General features: G+C 48.9%; 1 protein-coding gene across 3 annotated transcripts in view; it reads right to left on the bottom strand.

Moving 5' to 3' along the window:
- The window catches only part of NUDCD3 (NudC domain containing 3), a 74,891-nt gene that overhangs the window by 23,512 nt on the left and 26,909 nt on the right, over window positions 1-24,470 (bottom strand). For all 3 annotated transcript variants that reach the window (XM_082472583.1, XM_082472581.1, XM_082472582.1), the window contains exon 3: window positions 551-683. In XM_082472583.1, coding sequence (XP_082328709.1) covers window positions 551-683 — 133 coding nt within the window. The remainder of the gene's footprint in view (window positions 1-550; window positions 684-24,470) is intronic.

The raw sequence follows: 24,470 nt of genomic DNA, 5'->3' as shown, positions 1-24,470 counted from the left end.
TATTTCCAACGAGCTACAATCATGTTATTCTCAGCAACAACCCCAAGTAAACATCTCTCTCCCGCTAATAGATTAAATTTCTACTCACTCAAGCTCATTAAGATGGAGAAATCAACTCAAGCTGTAAATGTTACAACTCCGCAGAGCACAGGACTGGAAGTCCACTTGTCACTACAGAACCTGTAGTTCTTTGCTTTCCCTCTTGGGACTCCACTTTCTCCATCTGTGAAATGGGTATAACAACAATTGCCTTGCCTACTCTGTAGTGCTTTTGCAGAGACTAAAGGCAATAAATGATATGAGAATACTGTCATTAAAAAACAAGAACGACGACAAAGCTCAGGTTCTATTCACATAGGGGGCTGAGCCGGGTCTCATACTTGACGTGGTTAAAGAGGATGTGGGGTGGCAGGCTTGTGACTGCAGAAGAGAAGCGGTTTTGTGTTGGTGGCTAAGCGGGGAGACCAGCTCCAGTGAAGCCCACAGCCTGAAGCCTATGCCCCAAGGAAAGAAGCTGAGCAGAGGAGCTGGGAAGAGCCCCCGAGGTTACCTGCTTGCCCTTCACCACGTGCTTGGGCACCGGCACCTTGAGCTCCAGGTCAGTGTAGTCCTGGGACCAAGCGTAGTTCTCACGCACAGCACCATTGTAGCTGTCGGGGTTTCTCTGGAACTGCTCCTGCCTCCTGAGAAAGAACAAGAAGTAAGATGACAGCCCAGGCCCACACACAGGGCAGGAAGGCCACAGGGAACCCAGGTACATACTGTCTCTAGGTTGTGAGAATTTTCACCTAATCTCACTTGGTTTTGCATCTAAAACTCTCCCTCTCTCTGGGCGATTTCCTTTCTGACCCCCCAGCTCGGGCTTCCTGGGAGGTCACAGGAACAAAGAGAAAAGCCAAGGAGAAGACCCTGAGTGCAGCACCCTCAAGGTTAGGAAAAGTATCTGCCACCACAGTCCATGGCACAGCCTGGTCCTCCTGGTCTTCATGAAGCTTAGAAACCAGGCCAGCCCACAAACCAAAAAGCCTCATTAATAAAATCCTGGGGGGACTTCCCTGGTGGCACAGTGGTTAAGAATCTGCCTGCCAATGCAGGGGACATGGGTTCGAGCCCTGGTCCGGGAAGATCCCACATGCCGCGCAGCAACTAAGCCCGTGTGCCACAACTACTGAGCCTGCGCTCTAGAGCCTGCAAGCCACAACTACTGAGCCCACACACCACAACTACTGAAGCCTGCACGCCCTAGAGCCTGAGTGCTGCAACTACTGAGCCCGTGTGCTGCAACTACTGAAGACCGCGTGCCTGGAGCCCATGCTCCACAACAAGAGAAGCCACCGCAATGAGAAGCCCGCGTACTGCAACGAAGAGTAGCCCCCGCTCACCACAACTAGAGAAAGCCCGCGTGCAGCAACGAAGACCCAACGCAGCCAAAAAAAAAAAAAAAAAAAAATCCTGGGGCTTGTGGGTGCCTGGTTTCTCATAAACTACTTGGCAGGGCGTATCTCTTAAAAAAAAAAAAAAAGGCAAAACAAGTTCAGCCTACAGCTGCTCAACTTCAATCCTAATCCAACACCAGCCTCCATTTTCTCCCGGTAAATAAATGAAAGCCAAGGCAATGTACTAAACTGCAGGCTCTCCTAAGATGCGAGCAGTGTGCTTATGAGACAGCCTAGAAAAAACCCAGTCAGCCAAATCCTCCTGTACACGCATTACCAACCCAGCACAGATGCAAACAGGCATGGCCAAGAAGCTGATGTTAAAAATAAAATACAATAAAATACTTGCCACAGAATTTAACAGTGTTAATAATAGTATGAACACCATACAAAAATAAGTGTAGAGTCCATTATAGTGAGTTTTAGATCTAAATTAAAGACAGAAGCTTAGTCGGGGAGGAGGCAACACCTATGAGGAAGGACATCCCAAAAAACAGATTCACTCGGCCACCTTCTCCTGCCCTCGGAGAGCCCAGCAGATGCACCTGGTGGGAGAGGCCGACGGACGAGATTCCACTCACTGTGAGCGTCTGCATGTGTACAGATGGAAACACCCAGAAAAGGGTCAAGAACGCACGTACCCCATCAGCCCCTCACCTCTGGTCAGGAGGGGTTGGGAGCGGTGGTTAATGAGGACGCACTTTTTCTGGCAAAAGTTTTAAGCCAAGAACATGCTTACCTCCTGTGGGTATGCCTTACACACCTCATATCTGAGGCTGGGCCTCCATCACAGCCCAGGCTCTCTGGGCTGGTAAACTGGTGGCTGCTACAGGCTGAACCATGTCCCCCAAAATTAATATGCTGAAGTCCTAACTCTCAGCACCTCATTTGGAGACAGGGTCTACACAGAGGTAATCCAGTTAGAATGAGGTCATTAGGGTGGGCCCTGATCCAATGGGACCGTGTCCTTAAAGGCAGAGAGATCCGGACACGAAGACACACGCACAGAGGGACAACGTGCAGAGACTCGGGGAAAAGACAGCCACATGGCGACGGCGATGCAGCTGCAAGTCAAGGGACGCTGAGGACTGTCAGCCACCCCAGAAGCTGGAAGAGGCAAGGAAAAGGTCCTACCCAGAGTCCCAAAGGGAATGCAGCCCTGCAACACCCTGATCCTGGACTTACGGCTCCACAACTACGGGAAGATTTATTTCTGTTGATCTAAGCCACCCAGTTTGTGGTACTTTTTGCAGCAGTTTAGGTCAGGGGCAGGGCTGGGCACTGACCAATCAGAACAGATGCCAGCCCCAAACTACCCGCTCACGCGGCCAGGGAGGGATGGCGGGCCCCTGTGGGGACCTAGAACCACAGAGAAAGCAGGGTGGGGCAAAGGAGACAGGAACGGTCAAAGCCTGGTCACAGGGTGGTCAGGGTAAGCTTGATGTGGATGCCACCAATGCGAGCGTCTGCAAAGGGGGTTCAGTGATGAGAGGAAAGCTTTCAATATACTATAGAACTGACAAAGGACATGCAGCTTTTGTGCATGGTACAGGTTCAGTCTTCTAAGAAAACACACACACAAAGACGTGTGTGTATGTATAAAAGGAAGTCCATTAAGCCTCTGTGGTTGTCTCTGGGTGGCAGGATCACACGCAGTTTGATTTTCTTTTCGGTATCTTTAGGTATCGTCCAAATTCCCTACAATATGCAGACGCTTTACCACCAGGAGAAAAAGAGCTCTCTTTAAGAACACACTGACAGGAGACGATGATCTGCCCTGTGGCCCCCACTCCTGGGAGCTCTCCAGTGGCCACACCAGCCTGCTTGCCTCCTGAGCCCCTGAAACAGGTCCCGGGGACAGAGTGGCCCAAGACCCACGTGTCCCTGACCCACAGGCTTCCTCCTCGCTCTAGCACCTACCGCAGCTGTAAAGCTCACATCTGACAAACACTTGAACGTGCACAGAATACCGCCAATGAGCATCAAGTAACAGGAGGGAGTGGGAGGAGGCCTGACCCTCCCCGTACATCTTCTCTGTATGGCCTTTTGAATCGTGTGTGTACTTACCTATGTGAAATAATCAAGGTTATGAAAACACGGAAATAAAATACCCACACACAAAATAAAAGCCCATGTGGCCTGGCACTGGCAGAGGTTAGGAAATAAACCTAAGGACCCCTCAAAGTGGGGGGACAGCTACTTCCCATGACATACGGCTAAGCCCTTATCGGCTGCCATCCACGTGGGCCCTCCGACCAGGGCGGGCAGCAGACGAGCAGAGGATGGGAGATGCCACGAGGTCACACCTCCTCAAGGGGCCACCCTCCACCCCACGGGCAGCTGTGCTCAGGGAACCCCCTCCCCCAGAGCAGGAGGGGTGCTGCTCAGGCAGCATCGCAGGGGGGGCGGCTCAGCAGGCGCTTGCCCCCCTCCCCCAAGACCTACACCTTCCCAGCGGAGCCAGGAAAGTCACTCCCAGCACAGAACAGCAAGCTGCTGGGCGTTTTTAACTCTCAAAATCCACCTTCTCTTTAAATACAGTTGATTATTTCCAGCCAACAGTGTGCAACAGTAAGTCTCCTGTCATGTGCAGGTGCTCTGGGCCCCCGCCCTCACCCTGTCCCCCCTGACCAGCCTGCGGCCACACCCCTGCAGCTGCTGGCCAGCGCTGGGGGTGGGGAAGGGGGAAGGAGGGCAGGGAGTGGGCAGGGCGGGAGGAGGGGCATGAGTCAGCAGCCAGGGTGCTGCGGCGGGGTGGGGCTGGCCACAGGCCTCACTGCAGCCCCCATGCCTGAAGAGCCACAGCACCGGATTACAGGGTTGCGACCTTGTTAAAGGAAACGCCAGGCCCTGTATCTCCAAGGGACCGGCTCTGCTGGGCAGACGCCCACAGCCAGCATCACCTGCACAGGTGGGAGATGAGCTCAGGCCGCCCCCACTCTCCCCCTCCACGCCCCTGCACCGCGGCAGCGTGGGAATTAGAACAGCCAGTGGCAAGTAGGAGGAGTCGTGGGTAAAAGGGGTCACAGCCCCCAGACAAAGGCTTTTGTGCAGGAGGCTGGAGCCCATACGGGGAATGGGTTATAATTCGGGGAGCAGCCGGGGCTGCTCTCAAGCCCCTTCCCAGCCTCCCGGGGTTGAGGGTGGCTCCCCCTACGTGAAGACAGGTGCTGGGCAGTGCTCACCAGGTTCCCAGAGCCAGAAAGAGCTGCTTTCACCCTGGAACATCCTGCCTCCACACACTCACACTTGCCCCTCATGACCTAAGGCAAAGGCCACCTCTCCACTGTCCTCAGTGGTGTCCAGATGCGACAGCTCTGGCCACACCTCCCTACCCACCTGTAGATGCCACTGCCCCTGAACCCAGTGGGAGGGGCCAGGGCTTATGCGTGCACGAGCACACGTGGCATGCGTGGGTATGTGTGCATGAGCACACCATGCGACCATGTGTGCTGTAAGCATGTGTGTGGTGTACGTGTGTGGTATAAGCATGTGCGTGGTGTGTGTGCGTGTGCGGGGTGTATTAGGAACCCAGTGGGAGGGGCCAGGGCTTATGTGTCCACGAGCACACGTGGCGTGCATGGGTACGTGTGCATGAGCACACCATGCGACCATGTGTGCTGTAAGCATGTGCGTGGTGTGCGCGTGTGGTGTAAGCATGTGCGTGGCGTGTGTGCGTGTGCGGGGTGTATTAGGTGGTCAGCAGACAGCAGCTCATCCGTTCTCTTCACAGACCACCTCCATCTGTCATCGACTTCCTTCTCTTCTCACTGATCCCACCATATCCCACATGTGGATGGGAGCCACAGCCACTGGAAACACAGTGATTTTTCCTCTGGATTTCTGCATTTTCCAGCCTATACAAAGTGAGCGTTGTTAGAACACTTGCCCACCTCGGAGCCCCAACTCCCTGCTTCGGAAGCCCAGCACCAACTGTGCCCTCCTGGAAGCAGGTCCACGGGCAGCGTTCTCAGCACTGCGATGTGCCTGGCGGGGCCTGGATCCTTAGCCATTGTGACTGTCTGGGATGGCCACGCCACACCACGTCACACTTCACCTCTGCAGCTTAGAAAGGAAAGGGTCAGATGGCAGCATCTGTCCACATGACCCGCCCAGAGGGCGCTCTGCACCAGGCGGCCCACCGTCCTCCCCAGCCTCCTGCCCAGTCTCCTCTGGGGCCTCCCACCTGCAGGATCCTTTTTAGTACCTGCCTCTTCTCAGCTCCTCAGGCAACAGGAGCCAACACCACTGGGCCCCAGGTGCGGGGCTCAGAGCCCTCTACGCCAGGCCTAGTGGTCACTGAAAACCCCGTGTCCACAGCACTCAAGGCCCGAGGCCGACCCCATGTCACTGGGTGCCAGCCATGAAACCTCAAGCAGGTCATGGCACTCCGGTCCCTGGTCCCCAACCATAAAACCAGAATACTGACAGCTCTGTCCCAAAGAGTGGCCAAGAAGAGTAAGCAAGACAAACATGTAAAATGGCCAAAACGGGAAAACGTTCAGGGTCACCACCCTCCGCGCGCTGGATCACTGCCCTCTTCAGTGCCTTCCCACCCAGTTAGAAAGCCTGCCTACGGACGCAAGACTCAACAAGCGACTTTTATGAACAGAGATTTCTTGACCTTCTGGGGCATTCAGGGAGGGAAGTTATGCATTTTGCCTAATAACCTTACAGTTTTACCCTTGAGTTTCTTTTTAAAAATCTAGCATCAATAAGTTTATCTACATTGATCTCACCAGTTTAGCATCTGCCACCAATCGGTCTCCCCAGATAGTAGGGGGCCTGCCTCACCAACAGGACCAGAGCCCCTGGAGAGGCAGCTAGTCTCCAGTCGGCCTAAGCTAAATAGTCCCCTGAGAGCAAAGATGTCATTCAAGGTGAGGAGGGTCCCATGAGAGGCACACATGAGACCCCCAGAGGGCTCCTGCTGGCCAAAGATGGGACAATTTGAGCATCAAAAAGAATAATGTGAAATAGTTAAAGATCCATGAGATCATAAAACCCCAGTGGTCACCTCTGGTGAGCAGAGTATAGCTCAGTCTGAAAATTAATTTAAAAAAAAAAAGGTTCTACAGGAACTGGAATTTCAGAAAAGCCAAGTCCCTCTATAAGGATTCCAGATAGTAAATGAAGGTGTAACAGAATGAGAAAATCACCACTGTGTAAACTGCAATGGAAACGTGAGTCCGGGCAGCACCCCTTGACAGATGCCGAGCACTAGGTGAGCAGCGGATGGGAGTCTGCCCACGGAAGGATCAGAAAATCACCTATGTCCGCAACAGCCAGATACCAGGCACCTCCTGAGAGAGCCTCACCTTTGCTGTAGTCCTGCACCAACACTGGGCCTTAAATTCACTCCACCCCACAGGTCTAATCACTGGACTATAGGGAGCACAAGGGACAGAGAGCATGTTCATCAAAACCACGTACATAGGGACTTCCCTGGTGGTGCAGTGGTTAAGAATCCACCTGCCAATGCAGGGGACACGGGTTCGACCCCTGGTCCGGGAAGATCCCACATGCCGCGGAGCAACTGAGTCCGTGCGCCACAACTACTGAGCCCATGCGCCACAACTACTGAAGCCCACGTGCCCTAGAGCCCACATTATCGCAGCTACTGAGCCTGCATGCTGCAACTACTGAAGCCCGCGTGCCTAGAGCCCATGCTCCGCAACAAGAGGAGCCACTGTAATGAGAAGCCCACGCACCACAATGAAGAGTAGCCCCCACTCGCTGCAACTAGAGAAAGGCCGCGTGCAGCAACGAAGACCCAACGCAGCCAGAAAAACAACAACAACGCCAAAAAAAACATAAAGCCAGCCAAGTCCAGAATTTGGAAAATTACAATAGACAAAACTCTAAGTTTCTTTACAAATAAATGGCATAAAATGAAAAAAGAGAAGGGAGATGATTCTAAATTAAGAGACTTAGAAGATACAGCAACCAAATGTAATGTTTGGACCTGCTGGAATACTATTTTGAAAAAACCAACTGAAAAAAGACATTTTGAGACAATCAGGAAAGAGTGAACACAGACTGGACATCAGATGATTATAAGGAACCATAAATTTGTAAGTTATGATAATTACCTTAAGCCCTTATTTTTTTACTGAAGTATATATATGGGTGAAGTCTGTGATTTCTGGGATTTGCCATATCAAAAAAAAAAAAAAGTCTGGGATTAGGGAGAGAAATGAAACATGAATCATAACATGCTGCTAACAAGGAAGGGGGGGAACCTCATGGACATTCGTTATGCTACGCTTTCCTTTTTGTGTCACAAAACCTGAAGGATTTGTCTTGGCTATGCACCCAGGAGTGGGCCTGCTGGGTCAAGAGTGTAAAAGTAAGCATCCCACCCTTAAGAGGCAGTGCAAACTCATTTCCAAGGGCTGCCCCAATTCACGTGCACCAGTGGTGTGCACGGGGTCCCGCCAACCCACAGGGTCATGTTCAACACGGGCACACTTTCTAAAGTTTTATCAAGTAAAAATATATACAAAATAGTATTTCCGTATGGTCTTGATTCACATTTCCCCGCGTATTAATGTTAACTGGCCGTATATGCGACTCATTTCTGCGAAATTCCTGCCACGGCTTTTGTTTGTGCTTTCCCTGGTTTGAAGAAGTTCTCTATAAACTTTTGATAAGAATTCTTCGTTGGTTTCATAGTTTACAAACGCCTTCTCCCGGTTTATTAACTTGTCTTCCTATTTCCTTCCAGATGTTTGATTAACTCAAGCTCCATCACTACCATCAAAAGATCTTCACAGCTCCTCACCTCCCAGAGGTCTGAAGGGTGTCGTCGCGCCTATTTTCTAACAGGAATACTCTAATTTTTTAATCTCTACTTTTTGGAGTTATTACTCCCTTTGCATTCAACATGGTTTCCTTGTGTAGTCTTTTCTTCTCTTGACCAGTTGTACCAGGAGCTCGTCTAAATATAAAGGGAAAGTCCAGCTGAGAAACACAGAGGGGCCAGCTGGGGACAGGACTGGCCCGTGGTCACTGCGTGCACCAGCCCAGCTCCTCCGGGATGCCTTCCATTCCTTAGCGCCCACTCACGGCCAAGGCACTGTCAGGAAGGCTCAGTTTAATAAAAAAAATTCTTACAAAAAGTATATTTTGAAAATGTGCTTTTAACATTGTAAAATTAATTCTGTAGCACAGTTAAAAATATGAGACGATTCTATATTTACCTAAAATAAATGAGGCAAGGTGCTTGGAGTCTCATGATACGCCCATGAGTCATTTGACAGGTGTTAATGCAAATTTAGGGAACGTCCTTGACAATCTGTATCAGATGGTCAGCCAACAAAAACATAATCAATATTTACTAAGAACTCTTCTAATTAACTAAAGATATAAGTTGGTTATAGTGAGACTTTTTCTTAAATCGTGTTAATTACTTCAACAAGGGAAGGAGGCATTCCAATTTTTTACAAGTATATAAATGTGAAATATACATTTTAAAACAAAAACTAGATAACCTACTCCATAAGTATTCTGAATTCTTAGTCTTTAACTCAATTTTCTATTCCTAGTCATCCAAAATCAGGACAGTTATGACCAGCTTTACTATTTCAAGTCCCAACAGACTTCCCAATTGAGGAATACAAGCATACCTCAGAGATATGGTGGGTTCTGTCCCAGACCACCACACCACCACAATAAAGTGAGTCACATGAATTTTCTGGTTTCCTAATGCATGTAGAAGTTATATGTACTCTACACTATACCATATAACTATTCTGTAGTCTGTTAAGTGTGCAATAGCATTATGTCTAAAAAGACAATGTACATACATTAATTAAAAATATTTTATCAGCGAGTCATAATCTTTGTGCTGGTGGAGGGTCTTGCCTTGGTGTTGGTGGCTGCTGACTGCTCAGGGTGGTGGCCGCTGAAGGCTGGGGTGGCCGTGGCCATTTCTTAAAACAAGACAGCAATGAAGTCCACCGCATCGATTGACTCTTCCTTTCACGAATGATTTCTCTAGCAGGCAATGCTGTTCGACAGCATTTTACCCACAGGAGAACTTCTTTCAAAATTGGAGTCAATCCCCTCAAACCCTGCTGCTAAATTGATGTAATATTTAAATCCTCTGCTGTCATTTCAACAGTCTTCACAGCATCTTCACCAGCAGACTCCATCTCAAGAAATCACTCTGCTCATCCATAAGAAGCAACTCCTCATCCGTTAAAAGTTTTATGTTTATAACAAATATAATAATAATGAAAAGGTTTGAAATATTGGAAGAAGTACCAAAATGTGACACCGAGACCTGAAGTGAGCAGACACTGCTGGGAAAATGGCGCTGCAAGGCCTGCTTGACAGAGGGCTGCCGCAGACCTCCAATTTGTAGGAAACACAGTATCTGCGAAGCACGGTAAAGCAAAGCGCAATAAAGTGAGGTATAGCCTGCAATTAGACCAGAGGAAAACAGCACCCAAACCTCAGAAGGGGTGAACCCAGCAACAGAGCCACCTGTCAGAAACGCCTGCATCAGAAGCTGCCCGTGGAGACAGTGTGACAAGGGGCAAGAGGTTCAGTGAGGGGACGAAATGGAATCCAAAACAGATGCATGCATGAGAACCGAGCACTGCCACACGCTCACCACAGATGCAGACGAGAAGCCACACCTGGCTGCAACATCAACAAGCCTCAGCACTCAGCCGCACTCAGCCCCTGCCTGCATTAGCACTGACTATTCATGACAGCAACTTCCCCAAAGAGCCCTCAACTCTTCCATGAATGTAAACTCAACCCCCAGTTTACACCCAGCCTCTGAATCCACCCTCAAAATCATAGCCTTGCAGTTTCCACCAATCCTGACTATCCTCACCCAGTCCTAATCAAGACTCCCACCCCACGTTCTCACTTTGAAAGACCCACCTTATATCAAACTTCTAATTCTCAACAAGTTCTGGCCTTACCACCCCCTCCGAGAGGCTGTCAGAGCTTTGGAGGTGGTACTGTCCCTCCCGAGGTGAGCAATACTCAGCTGTCTCACCAACAGATGACATGGTGGTCTCTGGGGCTGCCGTATGCAGGCATGCAACGTGCACATGCGATGTGCATGTCAGGACCCAGCAGGGTGGCTCTGAACCCATAGGGTCTGCTCTTTCTGATGCTGACATCCCATAATAAGTGAAGTGCATCAAGTCCTACTTCAGGTGGACCAAGTTGTGATGAATGAAAAGTATCACACTGGAGGAGAGAGATCGGCGTTACTTTTATTGAAAGGAAAAAATCAAAAAATAGGAAAGAAGGAAACTTGGGAGGGCTGAGGAGGGCTTCCCTGGGCCCAGGTGAAGAGGCGGTGAAAGTGTCAGGGTTGAGGGGCAAGCCTCAGGCCATACAATCGGCTGGCCACCTCTGTCCTGGTGACAAAAGGAACCGGTTAATGACACCACCACTATCACTGTCAAAGAATTTACAGCCCAATCCGGGAGAGTCGTGTGCCCAGCCCAAGATGAAAGGTGCAAAGTGTTAGCTGCCAGCGCCAGGCTGTCCAGTACCTGCGAGCACTGAGGGAGTTCGGGGCGGGGGGCAGGGCAGGAGAACGTGGACACCCCGAGACGGGGAGCAAGGGGAGGCGTGGCAAGGGGACACGGAAATCAGGGGAGTCCCGAGGACCTCGGCAGGTCAGGGCCTGAGGTGGCAAAAGGCAATTCTACCCACAAGTCTTGAGCCACGAAGAAATGACCTTGATACCGAGTACTGAGAAGGCTCGTTTTTTTCAAAGGTGAGCCAGCTAATGTAAGTTCTACTTTGTCCTATCCTCAAGGTGTTTTACTGAGACGTTGTCTGAACTACTACAGGTCACAGGATGGCAAATGACAGCCCGGCACCTGTTTGGTAAATAAAGTTTTATTGGAACGCATGCTATAGTAATCCATTTACAAAGCGTCTCCGGCTGCTTCTGGCTCTAGAATGCATGGCCTGCAAAGCCTGAAATATTTACCAGCTGGCCCTTCAAATTAGCTTATGTAGTTTTGGAATTGGGGGGCTGGTTTTGGTGTGTTTGTTTGGTTAGTTTTGGTTTTTTGGTTTTGGTATTTTTGAAAAGCCATGTTAAGTTTGAAAAAAAAAACTTTTAAAAGGCATCAACTTTAATCAGTAACAAAACATCTGAAATGAAAGCGACTCCTATCACTAGGACATGTGGTCAGGTCACTTGGGATGGGGCCTCCTCCACTCCCAGGGGCTCCATCCTGGGAAGCGGCAGCATGGAATATCAGACGCACAAGGGATTCAGGATGATCAGCTACGACCACTCACACCCTCTCTGGGCTGCAGGTTCTTCATCTCCTTTTCACCTCCCAGGATGCTTAGGTGAGAATCATGTGGAAGTGTATGCACACAGTGCACCTGGTAACAGACATGCTCTGTGTGGTTTTTTTTTTTTTTTTTAATTTATTTATTTATTTAGTTAGTTAGTTTTGGCTGTGTTGGGTCTTCGTTTCTGCGCGAGGGCTTTCTCTACTTGCGGTGAGCGGGGGCCACTCTTCATCGCGGTGTGCGGGCCTCTCACTGCCGCGGCCTCTCTTGTTGCGGAGCACAAGCTCCAGACGCGCAGGCTCAGTAGTTGTGGCTCACGGGCCTAGTGGCTCCGTGGCATGTGGGATCTTCCCAGACCAAGGCTCGAACCCGTGTCCCCTGCACCGGCAGGCAGACTCTCAACCACTGCGCCACCAGGGAAGCCTCGCTCTGTGTGATTTTATCTAGTGTTTCTCTCCCATAAACTACCACCCGCAACTCCTCAAGGAAGAAACCAAATGCCCTTTCATCCTGGAAGCTGTCTGCTGTCCTCTTCTCTCAACATCTTCCTGACCGTCCCACCGACTGGACGACCTCACCCACAGAGCGAGGTGGGCATGCCTGCATCTCTCCAGTCCAGACCACAGAGAGAGGAGGGTGAGGCCCAGAAAAAAGAGAGGTAGGAGAATTAAAATAGAGACCAGAAGGGATGCCAAGGATCACCAAGATAATTCTGAAGAAGAAGAAAAACAAGGGGGGAGAACAGCCCCTGCTGATGACAAGTGTGATCCTGGCACTCGGAGCGAATGGCCAGCAGGGAGAACACCCAGCCCTGAACCAGCCCCTCCCACGGAGACCAAGGTGGCACACAGGTGGGAAAGAATGGCTGCTTGACAAAGGGCAAAAAACTAAACCTGTATGTGAAAAACACACTTGTCTTTAAAAATTTTATAGGGAAATGTTTTTATTAAATCCAAGTAGAGAAGTACTAACAAGACACCTTATATCATAGAAAAGACTGATCATTTAAATCTAAACTAAATGTGGGCTTCCCTGGTGGTGCAGTGGTTAAGAACCCGCCTGCCAATGCAGGGGACACGGGTTCGAGCCCTGGTCCGGGAAGATCCCACATGCCGCAGAGCAACTAAGCCCGTGCACCACGACTACTGAGCCTGCGCTCTAGAGCCTGCGAGCCAGAAGTACTGAGCTCGTGTGCCACAACTACTGAAGCCCGTGCGCCTAGAGCCCGTGCTCCGCAACAAAGAGAAGCCACCGCAATGAGAAGCCTGCGCACTGCAACAAAGAGCAGCCCCCGCTCGCCGCAACTAGAGAAAGCCCGCGCACAGCAACGAAGACCCAACGCAGCCAAAAATAAATAAATTAATTAATTATAAAAAAAAAAAAGGTAGGCCACAGAGAGGAGGAAGATCTGTGACACATAACCAACAAAGAACTGGAACATATAAACAATTTCTACAAATCAGTAACAGAAATAGGAAAGTCGGCGAGGGCTATAAAGAGGACATTCAGAGAGGAGGAACCCGAACTGCCACTGAGCACAGGGCTGCATGGTCTCCCGAGTAACTGCAATCACGACCAAAATGATGGACTCCCCCATTGACTGACAGAAAGGAAAGGAAACCACTGAGGTAGTCAGAGAGCAGGGCAGGAGGAACGTAACTTTCCATACACCACGGGAGGGTGCACACCCGAGAACGGCACTTCTCAGAGCACGGGGCATAAGATCTACATGTGGAACAGAACACAAAATGGAACAGACAATGGGAAGCTGTACTGCAGAGAAAGAGCCAGCACAGCTTCACGGCGCTGCCCCCATGTTGGTACCGGGCATCTGAGGGCACAGCCAAGACAGTGTGCAAGTCGTTGACTGAGAGAACCTATCACACACGCAGGAGAGGAACTGCACCATGGTCAGGAGAGGTCAGGAGTCGAGAGAGGGTCACGGGGCCAGGAGGGAGGAGGGTCCTGGGGTAGAAATGGGGTCACAGAGTGAGGAGGACACCACATCAGAAATTATCTAGTAACCAGTGGGGGTGAACAAACAAATGACAGCAGGTTCAATCAGTGGCCCGGTGTATAAGGCTGAATAACTGGAAACAGAGCTTAAAGATGAAGGGTAACGACTGAGTGGTGCTAGCGTTGGGGGAAGGACACACCCAGCATCACAAGAGAGTGACAGAAGAAGCTGGGGGCTCACAGTCAACCAATCAATCACAAAAGTAGGAACACCTCCTACAGCACACATCCAAGCTGGGACACCGAATTCACCTATTAGAAGGATTTGCTAACTGCATCGCAGGTGCAGGTGACAGGCGCCATGCTCTGGTTCTCAGAGAAAGGTACAAAGATTTTAATATATTTCCAGAAAGAGAGATATAAAAATTAGGAGACAAGCATGTACACTGACAGGGCCCAGAGGCAGGGGCGCCCAGCAGCAGTGAGCTCATCCACTGCCACATATGGTTTCTAAACACTGTCCTCAAACAAAGCAATCAGGCTCCTTGGAGAATGGGTGGAAGAGAAAATACGAGATGAGCCTGGAGCACCTGGCAGTGCCAGAAAGTAAGGAAGTGCTCAAAAAACCACAGGATGGGGCTTCCCAGGTGGCGCAGTGGTTGAGAGTCTGCCTGCCAATGCAGGGGACACGGGTTCGAGCCCTGGTCTGGGAAGATCCCACATGCCGCGGAGCAGCTAAGCCCGTGAGCCACAATTACTGAGCCTGCGCGTCTGGAGCTTGTGCTCCGCAGCAGGAGAGGCCGCAATAGTGAGAGGCCCGCGCACCGCGATGAAGATGAAGAGTGGCCCCCACTTGCCGTAACTGGAGAAAGCCGTCGCACAGAAACGAAGACCCAACACAGCCATAAATAAATAAATTAATTAATAAAAAAAAAAAAAAAAAAAACCACAGGATGCAGAATGTCAAAAGGACAAAGAGGCCAACCGAGAGCTCCCAATGGGCAGAGCTGGAACTGAAATGAGTGGCTAAATATATAAAACAGCACTGGATTATCATGTAGAGAATAGGGACTTCCCTGGTGGTCCAGTGGGTAAGACTCCGCGCTCCCAACGCAGGGGGCCCAGGCTCGATCCCTGGTCGGGGAACTAGATCCCGCATGCATGCCGCAACTGAGAGTTGCTCAGAAAGGTCACAGAGCCGCACCTCCGGTCAAGGGAGCCACTCGGAGAGGCTTGGCAGGTAGGAGGAGGGTGCCTATGACCCCGGTGAGCAAGGGAGGCGCACAGCTCCAAGCCAGCTCTGCCACTGACTTGCCGTGCGACCCTGAGCGGATGCCTCAAGCTTCTCACCTGTAAAATGGGGACGCATTAGTACCGACCTCAGAGATGTGAGGATTAAATGGGTCGAGATATATATAAAGCGCTCAGAGCAGAGCCTGGCCCAGAGCAGGTGTCACAATCATCAACATCTTTACTCACCTGGATCATCAGTCCTGTAAACACTGCCACTGTTTTGTCAAACAGAAGAAGCGGTCATGCCAGGCAAGACCTGGGCTTTTAAAACCAGGGTTCAGAATTTAATCAAAAAGTGATGGGTAGTCACCACAGCGTTGGAACAGGGAGTGACATCATTTGATTGTTTTAAAAGGTCCCTGCAAGGTTGCCGTGTGGAGGCGATCGGATGGCAGGACGCCCACTGCGTGGGAAAGGAGGCTGGTCAGTGCCGGCGGGAGTCGGGGTGGTGGGGTGTCGGCAGGGATGGGAAGAGCTGCGGAGGCGAGGGTGCTGGGGGCCCCAGCCTACAGGCGGCACAGGAACCTGAAGGGTGGCAGGAGGGCGAGCACCTGGAGGGCCGGCAGAGCCCGACACTCAGAACGTGGGGGCTGAGGGTGGAGGGCCGGGTGACCCCCACTGGAGGCCTGCCTCACCTCACCCACCCGCTTTTCTCAGCCCGCTCATCCCATCCTTTCCCCTCACCGCCAACCTCTACCAGGACCAGGCTTCCTCCGTGATGACAAGAGGGGTGAATCTCCCCCTTCACACTCAACACCAGGACACAGACGACACTGCAGACACACACAGAGCAGGCACGGTGTTATCTGCTCATCCTGCACTTACACTCAGGCAGCCACATGCATAGCTGTCATGGGGTCCCATATGAGATCACAATCTTCCAGAAGAAAAACCACACCTAACACGGGGTCTAACACACTGGTATACAGTTGGGACAAGTTTTGAACAAATTAAATGTAAACCACAGAACTTACGAAATACATACATCATAATCTTATGGAAGACCTTCTCCCCGTTTCCTTTAAATCCATCCAAAAAGCTTCAAGTTACCAATGTCTGAGTTTTGTTTTCAATCTCACAAGAACACCCTGGAACTCTAAGTAGAGATGCAGTCCATCTCCTCAGCTGTGAAGGCCCGGAGTTATCAGGGGTGGAGAGGGGTTTCCACTGCAGCCTAAGGCCCAGCCTGAAGGTGTCCTATTGTGGGTCAGCCCTCACATCAGCCTTCTGCATATGCACCAGCTTCCTCTCAGTAAAGCCTAGAATGTCTTTTCTGCAGGCAAAAACGCACACCTGGAATTCAAGATCATAATCCATTAAATTCTGATAAGTAAATATCGATCACGAACTGAAGGCCCAGTGCACTGAAACAGGACCTTGGCATAAGACTGGGTGGCCAGCCCGGGGGCAGCTGCAGGTCCAGGCCCTGTCCGGCCATTTCTTTTTTTTTTTTAAGTTTGACTGATTGATTGATTGATTGATTGATTGATTTTTGGCTGTGTTGGGTCTTCGTTTCTGTGCGAGGGCTTTCTCCAGTTGCAGCAAGCGGGGGCCACTCTTCATCGCGGTGCGCGGGCCTCTCTTGTTGCGGAGCACAGGCTCCAGACGCGCAGGCTCAGCAGTTGTGGCACACGGGCCTAGTTGCTCCGCGGCATGTGGGATCCTCCCAGACAAGGGCTCGAACCCATGTCCCCTGCACTGGCAGGCAGACTTTCAACCACTGCGCCACCAGGGAAGCCCCTGTCCGGCCATTTCTATCCTCTCTGCTCTCCAGCTCCCTGAGATGGAACTGGCCTGGCTCCTCCATCCCCACCTCAGGTTCCCGCTGCCTGGCTCTCGCCCGCCCCCTAGACTGTTAAGTCCAAACAGAAAAAGTCAAGGCAGGGGAAGCAGCCCCTCTTCTCAGCCAGGCATTCGCATCACTCCCTCAACACCTTCTCCACCCTCGGCCGGGCCACGGGGAGGAGGTGCACCAACCCCTGAAGACCTTCACTTGGGTGTGGCGTGTATCTACATTTGCAAAGAGAAAATCTCCAATGAACTAAGGAGTCTGCTATTGAATGGAATCTTAGGGTAAATGCTTTTGGTAAAGTGAGGCATTATTTTGACACAGCAAAGCTCCACTCCTCACTGAACACTATATAACACAGAACTTCGACGTCAACTAGAAATGCTGAGTCCTGGGGACCTGGGCTGTGCTCTTGCTTCTTGCTGTCAAGGTCAACGGGCCAGGCCCCCTGGCCGGCTCCTGCTCGACCCCTCCCACAGATATCCCCTGTCGCTCACAGCCACCCACTGCTCCAGCCCTCACACCTCACCCCACCTTAAAGACAAACAAACAAGGACTCAAAATCCTGCTCCCAACCTGCCTTCCCTTCAGGAAGTCACTTTCTCTCCACCTCACCTTCCAGCACGCCCCACTGTGAAACTCTGGCCAGCCCAGCGACTTCCAAGTGTCAAAGCCAAACTGGCCTTTCATAGTTTCAGAACCTGCTTTCCCCTACAACATCTGACATCAACATCCTGCCCTAGACACCCGGTCTCCCTCTCTCCCCTCCACCATCACACCCACCACCACCTGGTCTCCTTTGGCTGACCTCTCCTCCCCATAAGCTCCAGGTGACACAGCAGTAACCCTGCCTCTTCCACACACACCCCTGGGAACACTGCAACAGTGAGGTATCCTGTCTGCATTCCCAACCTCATCCACTGTGTCTGCTCCCTGTTAATGCTCAAACAAGCCAGAGTACGGAACTCTTGAGTTAGAAACCACTGGGTAGCCCACTCTCCACAAGATAGACCCACTTCTTCAGCATGACACTCAGGGTACTTCACCGCGTCATCCCAGCTCCCCAGGTACACAGACAAGCCCTCTCTCCTCCGACCTCCAGCAGGACCACAAGAACTCCAGCACTGACTGTACAGGAATTCCTCCTGACAGGGTGCCTGCCCTTCTCAGCCTGCTGACCTCCCATGCCATCTCCCCCACAGTCTGGCACAGTCTCCCCACCAACTGTTCCTGGTGTTCCTGTCTGCTTTGTTTTTGGAAGGGAGGAGGGTTGCTGCTGTGAGCGTGTGTGCACACACATGTGCACAACAGAAGGTGCATTCCAGACTCTAACACAGCACGGGCAGCCCACACGGTGTCAGGACCGGAATCGGCAGCTCTGAGCTGCTGTGACACTGAGAAGCAATGAGTACCCGACCCTAGTGAGAAAGTGAAAGACTAGGCAAAGGGGTTCACATGTCAGACCTCCTTAAAGCAAGGAAGGTCTTCGAAGGATTTCAGATAACAAAATAAAGCAGAATAATTTAGTGCTCGAGGACACAGACCCTGGAGTCAAAGTCCCTGCTGGGCCACAGACCAGCGGTGGACAAGCTGGCCCGGCTCTCCAGGCCTTGGTGTGCTCATCAGTGCAACGAGGGACGTAACCCCTCACTGCGGAAACAGCACGGGCTGGCGAGCTAACAGACCGGCAATGGCTGACACCCCCAGAACCCACCTACGGGTTGTGTTGATCCAATCCTTATCCCCAGTTTACACACATGAGGCTGCACAATTCAGGTCCAGACACACGCTCTAGGCCCAGCTGTGACCTCTGGGTGCCATCCACCTGCCCACCCACACGACCCTGAGCCCTGAGAGTGTGTGGTCAGACTTGCACGCTGACAAAACGCGCTTCTCCATACACATCCAGGGTCTTGTGTGGCTGTTTTCGCCTCCTGACAACAGCTCAGCTTGGAAGAGATGACGGTCCAAGAGTACAGCCAAAGCAACAATGTGCCATGGGAGCACTAACGCCTGCTGGATTTCAGTCTCTGCACATAGTACTTTCCGTTCTCATAGTTATAGGCTGCCAGGGAATTTTAGCTGTGAAGAGAGTGAAGACAGGCTGGAGAAACACTCCTACTATTTACGAAGTTCTGTGTCAGACTCGATCCTTCCTAACAGCCCCCTCCCCGCATATATATGAGCTGAGACCCTCCACCAAGTGCTGTTCTGAGGGGGGCTGAACGGACGGCTGGACAAGACCCAGGCCACAGGCTGGCCAGGTCCTCCCACAGCGCCGGGCAGTGAGCTGCAGCACGATGCCACCCAGCCTCGCTGAGCTACTCTGCTGTTTGGCTCCTGCTGCCTGTCCCCACACGGCATGAACTGCTAATTTTACTGCCTCCTAAAAAGTGCTTCAGAGGAGCCTTAGACTACGGTATATATTTGCAATCTCCATAATTTTACCCTTTAAAGAAGCAGAACTAGATGCTCTATCAAACATAATTACCTCATTGGACTAACAATGCCTGAGGAATGCAGCCCGGTTTCTGGCAATGGACTGGAGAGTTCTATGTAGAGGCTTATAGAGAAAGGTCTTTCTTACTATAAGAAGAGTCACAAACAAACCTAGTGCCCGAAAGGCATCTCTGACAGACAGCCTTTCAAATGCAGCACATCTACTCAGGCTACTGATGAAAAGCAACTAGTTCTGTCTTCACGGGGACTTCCCTGGTGGCGCAGTGGTTAAGAATCCACCTGCCAATGCAGGGGACACGGGTTAGAGCCCTGGTCCGGGAAGATCCCACATGCCATGGAGCAACTAAGCCCGTGCGCCACAACTACTGAAGCCCGCGCGCCTCGAGCCCGTGCTCCGCAACAAGAGAAGCCACCACAATGAGAAGCCCACGCACCGCAATGAAGAGTAGCCCCCATTCGCAGCAACTAGAGAAAGCCCGGCACGGCAGTGAAGACCCAACTCAGCCAAAAATAAATAAATTTATTTAAAAAAAAAAAAAAAAGGAAATGTTGCCAAGGATATGGAGAAAAGAGGACCCTAGTATATGGTTGGTAGGAATGTAAACTGGTGCAGCCATTACGGAAAACAGTAGGGAGGTTCCTCAGAAAACTAAAAATAGAGTTACCATATGATCCAGCAATTCCACTCCTGGGTATATATCCAAAGAAAACAAAAACACGAATTCGAAAAGATATCTGCACCCCAGTGTTCATAGCAGCATTATTTACGACAGCCAAGATACGGGAAGCAACCTAAGTGTCTGTCAACAGATAAATGGATAAAGATGTGATACACACACACACACACACACACACACACACACACACACACACAACAGACTATTACTCAGCCATAAAAAAGAATGGAATTTTGCCATTTGCAACAACAATGGATGGACCTTGAGGGGATTATGCTTAGTGAAATAGGTCAGACAGAGAAAGACACACACTGTATGCTATCACTTATATGTGAAATCTAAAAAATAAAACGAATGAATATAACAACACAAAAAACAGATTCATAGATATAGAGAACAAACTAATCGTTACCAGAGAGAGGGTCAAGGTAGGGGTAGGGGATTAAGAGGTACAAACTCCATGTACAAAATAAATAAAATACAACAATATATTGTACAGCACAGGAAATATAGCCAATATTTTACAATAACTTTAAATGGAGTATAATCTATAAAAATGCTGAATCACTGTATGTTGTACACCTGCAACTAATAACAATATTGTAAGTCAAATACATTGTAATATAAATCAATCAATCTTCTTCCATGTCAAAACTGTATGCAAAGAGCACATGAACAGAACGATCTGCTGATCTACCAAGTCCTGCCATCCCAAATGTGGCCACATGGTTGAATGGGTGAGTTCAACTCCTCGAACTCACTTTCAGTCCACTGAGTCCCACCCCGCCCCCCACACCAGACGGCTCTGCCCGCTGACCTGAGCTGGGACAGCGAGTCTTTCCCAAACCGTCTTGCTCTCAGATTCCCCCTCCACCCATCTTACCCCTCTTCACGGATTCCTTTTCTTCAACCATCCGTCCCCAGAGCTTCAGAATGCTTTCCCCCAGTCTCTCAGTGGCCCCTGCCCTTCTCACTCCCTTCAGAGACTTCATTTCCAGGGTTACAACCACCACTGCCAAGATGATGACTCTCTCTCACACCTGGCTCCAACTTTTGCTTCTCTCCCTGAACTTCAGACTGACATATCCCTGTCAGCTAATCGCTTCCACTCACATGTCCCACAGTCACCTCATACCTGAAACCAAACACACACTTCTTATACCACAGAACCCCCAAAGGCTCTTGAGCAAGGGACACAAGTTACCTTAGAAAGTAGGGAAGTGGGGCTAAATACTGAGCACAGGTTAAGGAATCTGTCTAGGAAGAAGTCAGCCACCTCTTCTATTCCACGAAGAGGCAACTACCCACCCCAACCCTCCAAAAACCTAGAGGTTTATTCTACAGGGAATTGGAGACAGATAAACACACACACACACACACCCCCCTCCATCCTCATGTGTGTGTCCATCCTCTCACAATAGTGAGATGATACCACAGCCTTGAAACAATAACAGAATATTATGTAAAAACAACCCCTTTCAGAAAACAAAGAAAGAACTTGTGGAAATGAATAATGATAGCAGAGTAAAAACCAACTCAATACAAGGATTGGAGGATACAGGTGAGGATATCGTGCATGAGTTTCCCAGAAAAAAAAGAGAAAAAAGTCAGAGACAGAATACACAGGTTTACCACATTTATTGCACTTCGCAGATATTGATTTTTTTTTTTACAAATTGAAGGTTTATGGCAACCTTATGTTCATTGTCACAAATGGTTAGCATTTTTTAGCAATAAGGTATTTTTAATTAAGGTATGTATATTGTTTTTTATATATAATACTATTGCACACTTAACAGACTTATAGTGTAAACCTAACTTTTTTATGAACTAGGAGTGACTCGCTTTATTTTGACATTTGCTTTATTGCAACGGTCTGGAACCAAACCTGCAGTATCTGCAGGGTGTGCCCGTAGAAGAAAAAAGTGGAACAATGGAACCAGCAATCCAATTTCTGAATAACAGAAGAACTAGGTGAAGAATAAAGAAAATAAAGGGGGGGAGATAACCAGAAAGAATTTAAGAAATTTCGTAGAGATGAAGGACATCAATCTACAGTCTCTGACGGGCCCACCAGGCACAAAGCACATCAAATTGAACTAGAGCCAAACTCAGAGAAGCAGGATACACTTTTGGAAGAGCAGGAACACGGGGAAGAGTAAGCTTCCCACCAAGAGCAAGAATCAGAATGCCCTCCGACTCCCTAAGAGAGACACTGTGAGCCAGAAGAAAACAAGGGAATGCAGGGCACACTGCCAACCTAACACTATATAGAGCCAAACTATCAATCAAGTATAAAGGCAACACAGACACATTCAGACATTTGGTAGAGTGGCCGGCTTGCCGTGGTTTCCTTGGGGCTTTCTTTGCTTCAGCACTGTATTCTCACATCCTGGGAACCTGCTCAGTCATGGGCAGTGGTTTGCCCATAAAACTAAAAGTCCCTTATCCCAAGAACCCTTGAATCCCAGGAAAATTAGGAAGGTTGGTGAGGTCTCAAAAACTCTCTCAATGGTCACTTTCTCAGGAAGTTACTAGGAGGTGTTCTCAACCAAAACATGAGAGTAAGGAAAGACTAAGGCCCACAGTTCACATCACACTTAAGGGTGAAAGCCTGAATGCTTTTCCCCAAGTCTGGGAACGAGACAAGGATGTCCACTCTCACAATTTCTAGTCAATGTTGTACTGGAGGTGCTAGCCAGGGCAATTAGGCAAGAAAATAAATAAATAAAGGACACCCAGACTGGAAGAAGTGAAACTATCTCTATTTGCAGATGACATGATCTAGATAGATAGATAGACAGATAGACTGACCGATAGATGCTTAAGAATTCACTAAAAATTATTAGTTAATACAAGAGTTAAGCAAAGTTGCAGGTTACAAAATCAATATGAAAAAATCAATTGTGTTTCATAACAGTAGCAGTGAACAATCTGAAAAAGAAATTAAGACAATTCCACTTACAACAGCATCCAAAAGAATAAAATGCTTAGGAATAAATTTAACAAAAAAATGATAAAACTTACACTCCAAAAAGAAAACATTGTTGAAAAGAATTAAAGAAGAGCTAAATAAAATTGAAAGGCATCTCAAGTACAAGGACTGGAAGACTTAAATACTGTGAAGATGACAATACTCCTCAAACTGATCTACAGAGTCAATGCAATACCTAGCAACACCCCCACTGGCTTCTTTGCAGAAACTGGCAAGCTGATTCTAAAATCCATACAGAAATGCAAGTGATCCAGAATAACCAAAACAATCTTAAAAAAAAAGAGAACAAAGGTTCCAATTTCAAAGCTTACTAACAAAGGTGCAGTAATCAAGACAACACGGTACTGGCATAAGGACAGACATGGAGATCAACAGAACAGAACCGAGAGTCCAGAAACTCTCAAATTCACGGTCAACTGATTTTCAACAAGAGTATCAAGTCTATTCGATGGGGAAAAGAACAGTCTTTTCAACAAATGATGCTGGAATAACTGGATATGCAAAAGAATAAAGTTAAACCAATACCTCATATCATATGCAAAAATGAACTCAAAATGGATCAGAGACCTAAATGCAAGAGCTAAAATTATAAAACTCTAAGAAAATATAAGAGTAAATCTTTGTGATCTTGGGTTAGGCAATGATTTCTTAAATATGACACCACAAGCACATGCAACCAAAGAAAAACTAGACAGACTTCATCAAAATTTTAACCTTTTGAGCTTCAAAGGACATTTTCAAGAAAGAGAAAAGATAACCCACAAAATGGGAGAAAATACTTGAAAATCATTTATTTGATAAGGGCCTAGTATCCAGAACATTTAAATAACTCTTCTATCTAATGATAAAAAGACAACCCAATTAAAAACTGGATTAAAGGATCTGAATAGACATTTCTCCAAAGAAGATATACAAATGGCCAACAATCACATGCAAAAACATTCAACATTTATAGTCACTAGGAAATGCATATCAAAATCATAAGGATGGCTACAATCAAAAAGATAGATAATAAGAAGTGTTGGCAATGATGTGGAGAGATTGGAGCCCCCAAAAAGTGCTGGTGTACAATGGTGCAGCCGCTGTGGAAAACAGTCTGGAAGTTCTTCAAAAGGTTAAACATTGAGTTACCATGTGACACAGCAATTCCACTCCTAGGAATATGCACAAGAGAAACGAAAACATGTATCCAGACAGAAACTTGTACATGAATGTTCACAGCAGCATTATTCATAATAGACAACCCAAATGTTCATCAACTGATGACTTAACAAAATGTGGTCCATCCATTCAAGGAAATATTATTCAGCCAATAAAAGGAATGAAGTCCTGACCCATGCTATACCACTGATGAATCCCGAAAGCATTATGCTAAGTGAAAGAAGCTAGACACAAAAAGCCAAATATCGTATGATTCCATTTAAATGAAATGTTAGAACTAGCAAATATAGACAGAAAGTAGGACGCTGGTTGCCTAGGCCTGGGAGGTTTGGGAGGAAATGAGGAGCGACTGCTAATGGGTATAAAGTTCTTCTGGCAATAATAAATATATTCTGGAACAGAATTAGATAGTAGTG

This window comes from Balaenoptera physalus (genome assembly GCF_965194825.1).
Source record: "Balaenoptera physalus genome assembly, chromosome: 8".
In the NCBI taxonomy this organism is placed as follows: Eukaryota; Metazoa; Chordata; class Mammalia; order Artiodactyla; family Balaenopteridae; genus Balaenoptera; species Balaenoptera physalus.
This window is presented reverse-complemented; position numbering and strand designations above follow the sequence as displayed.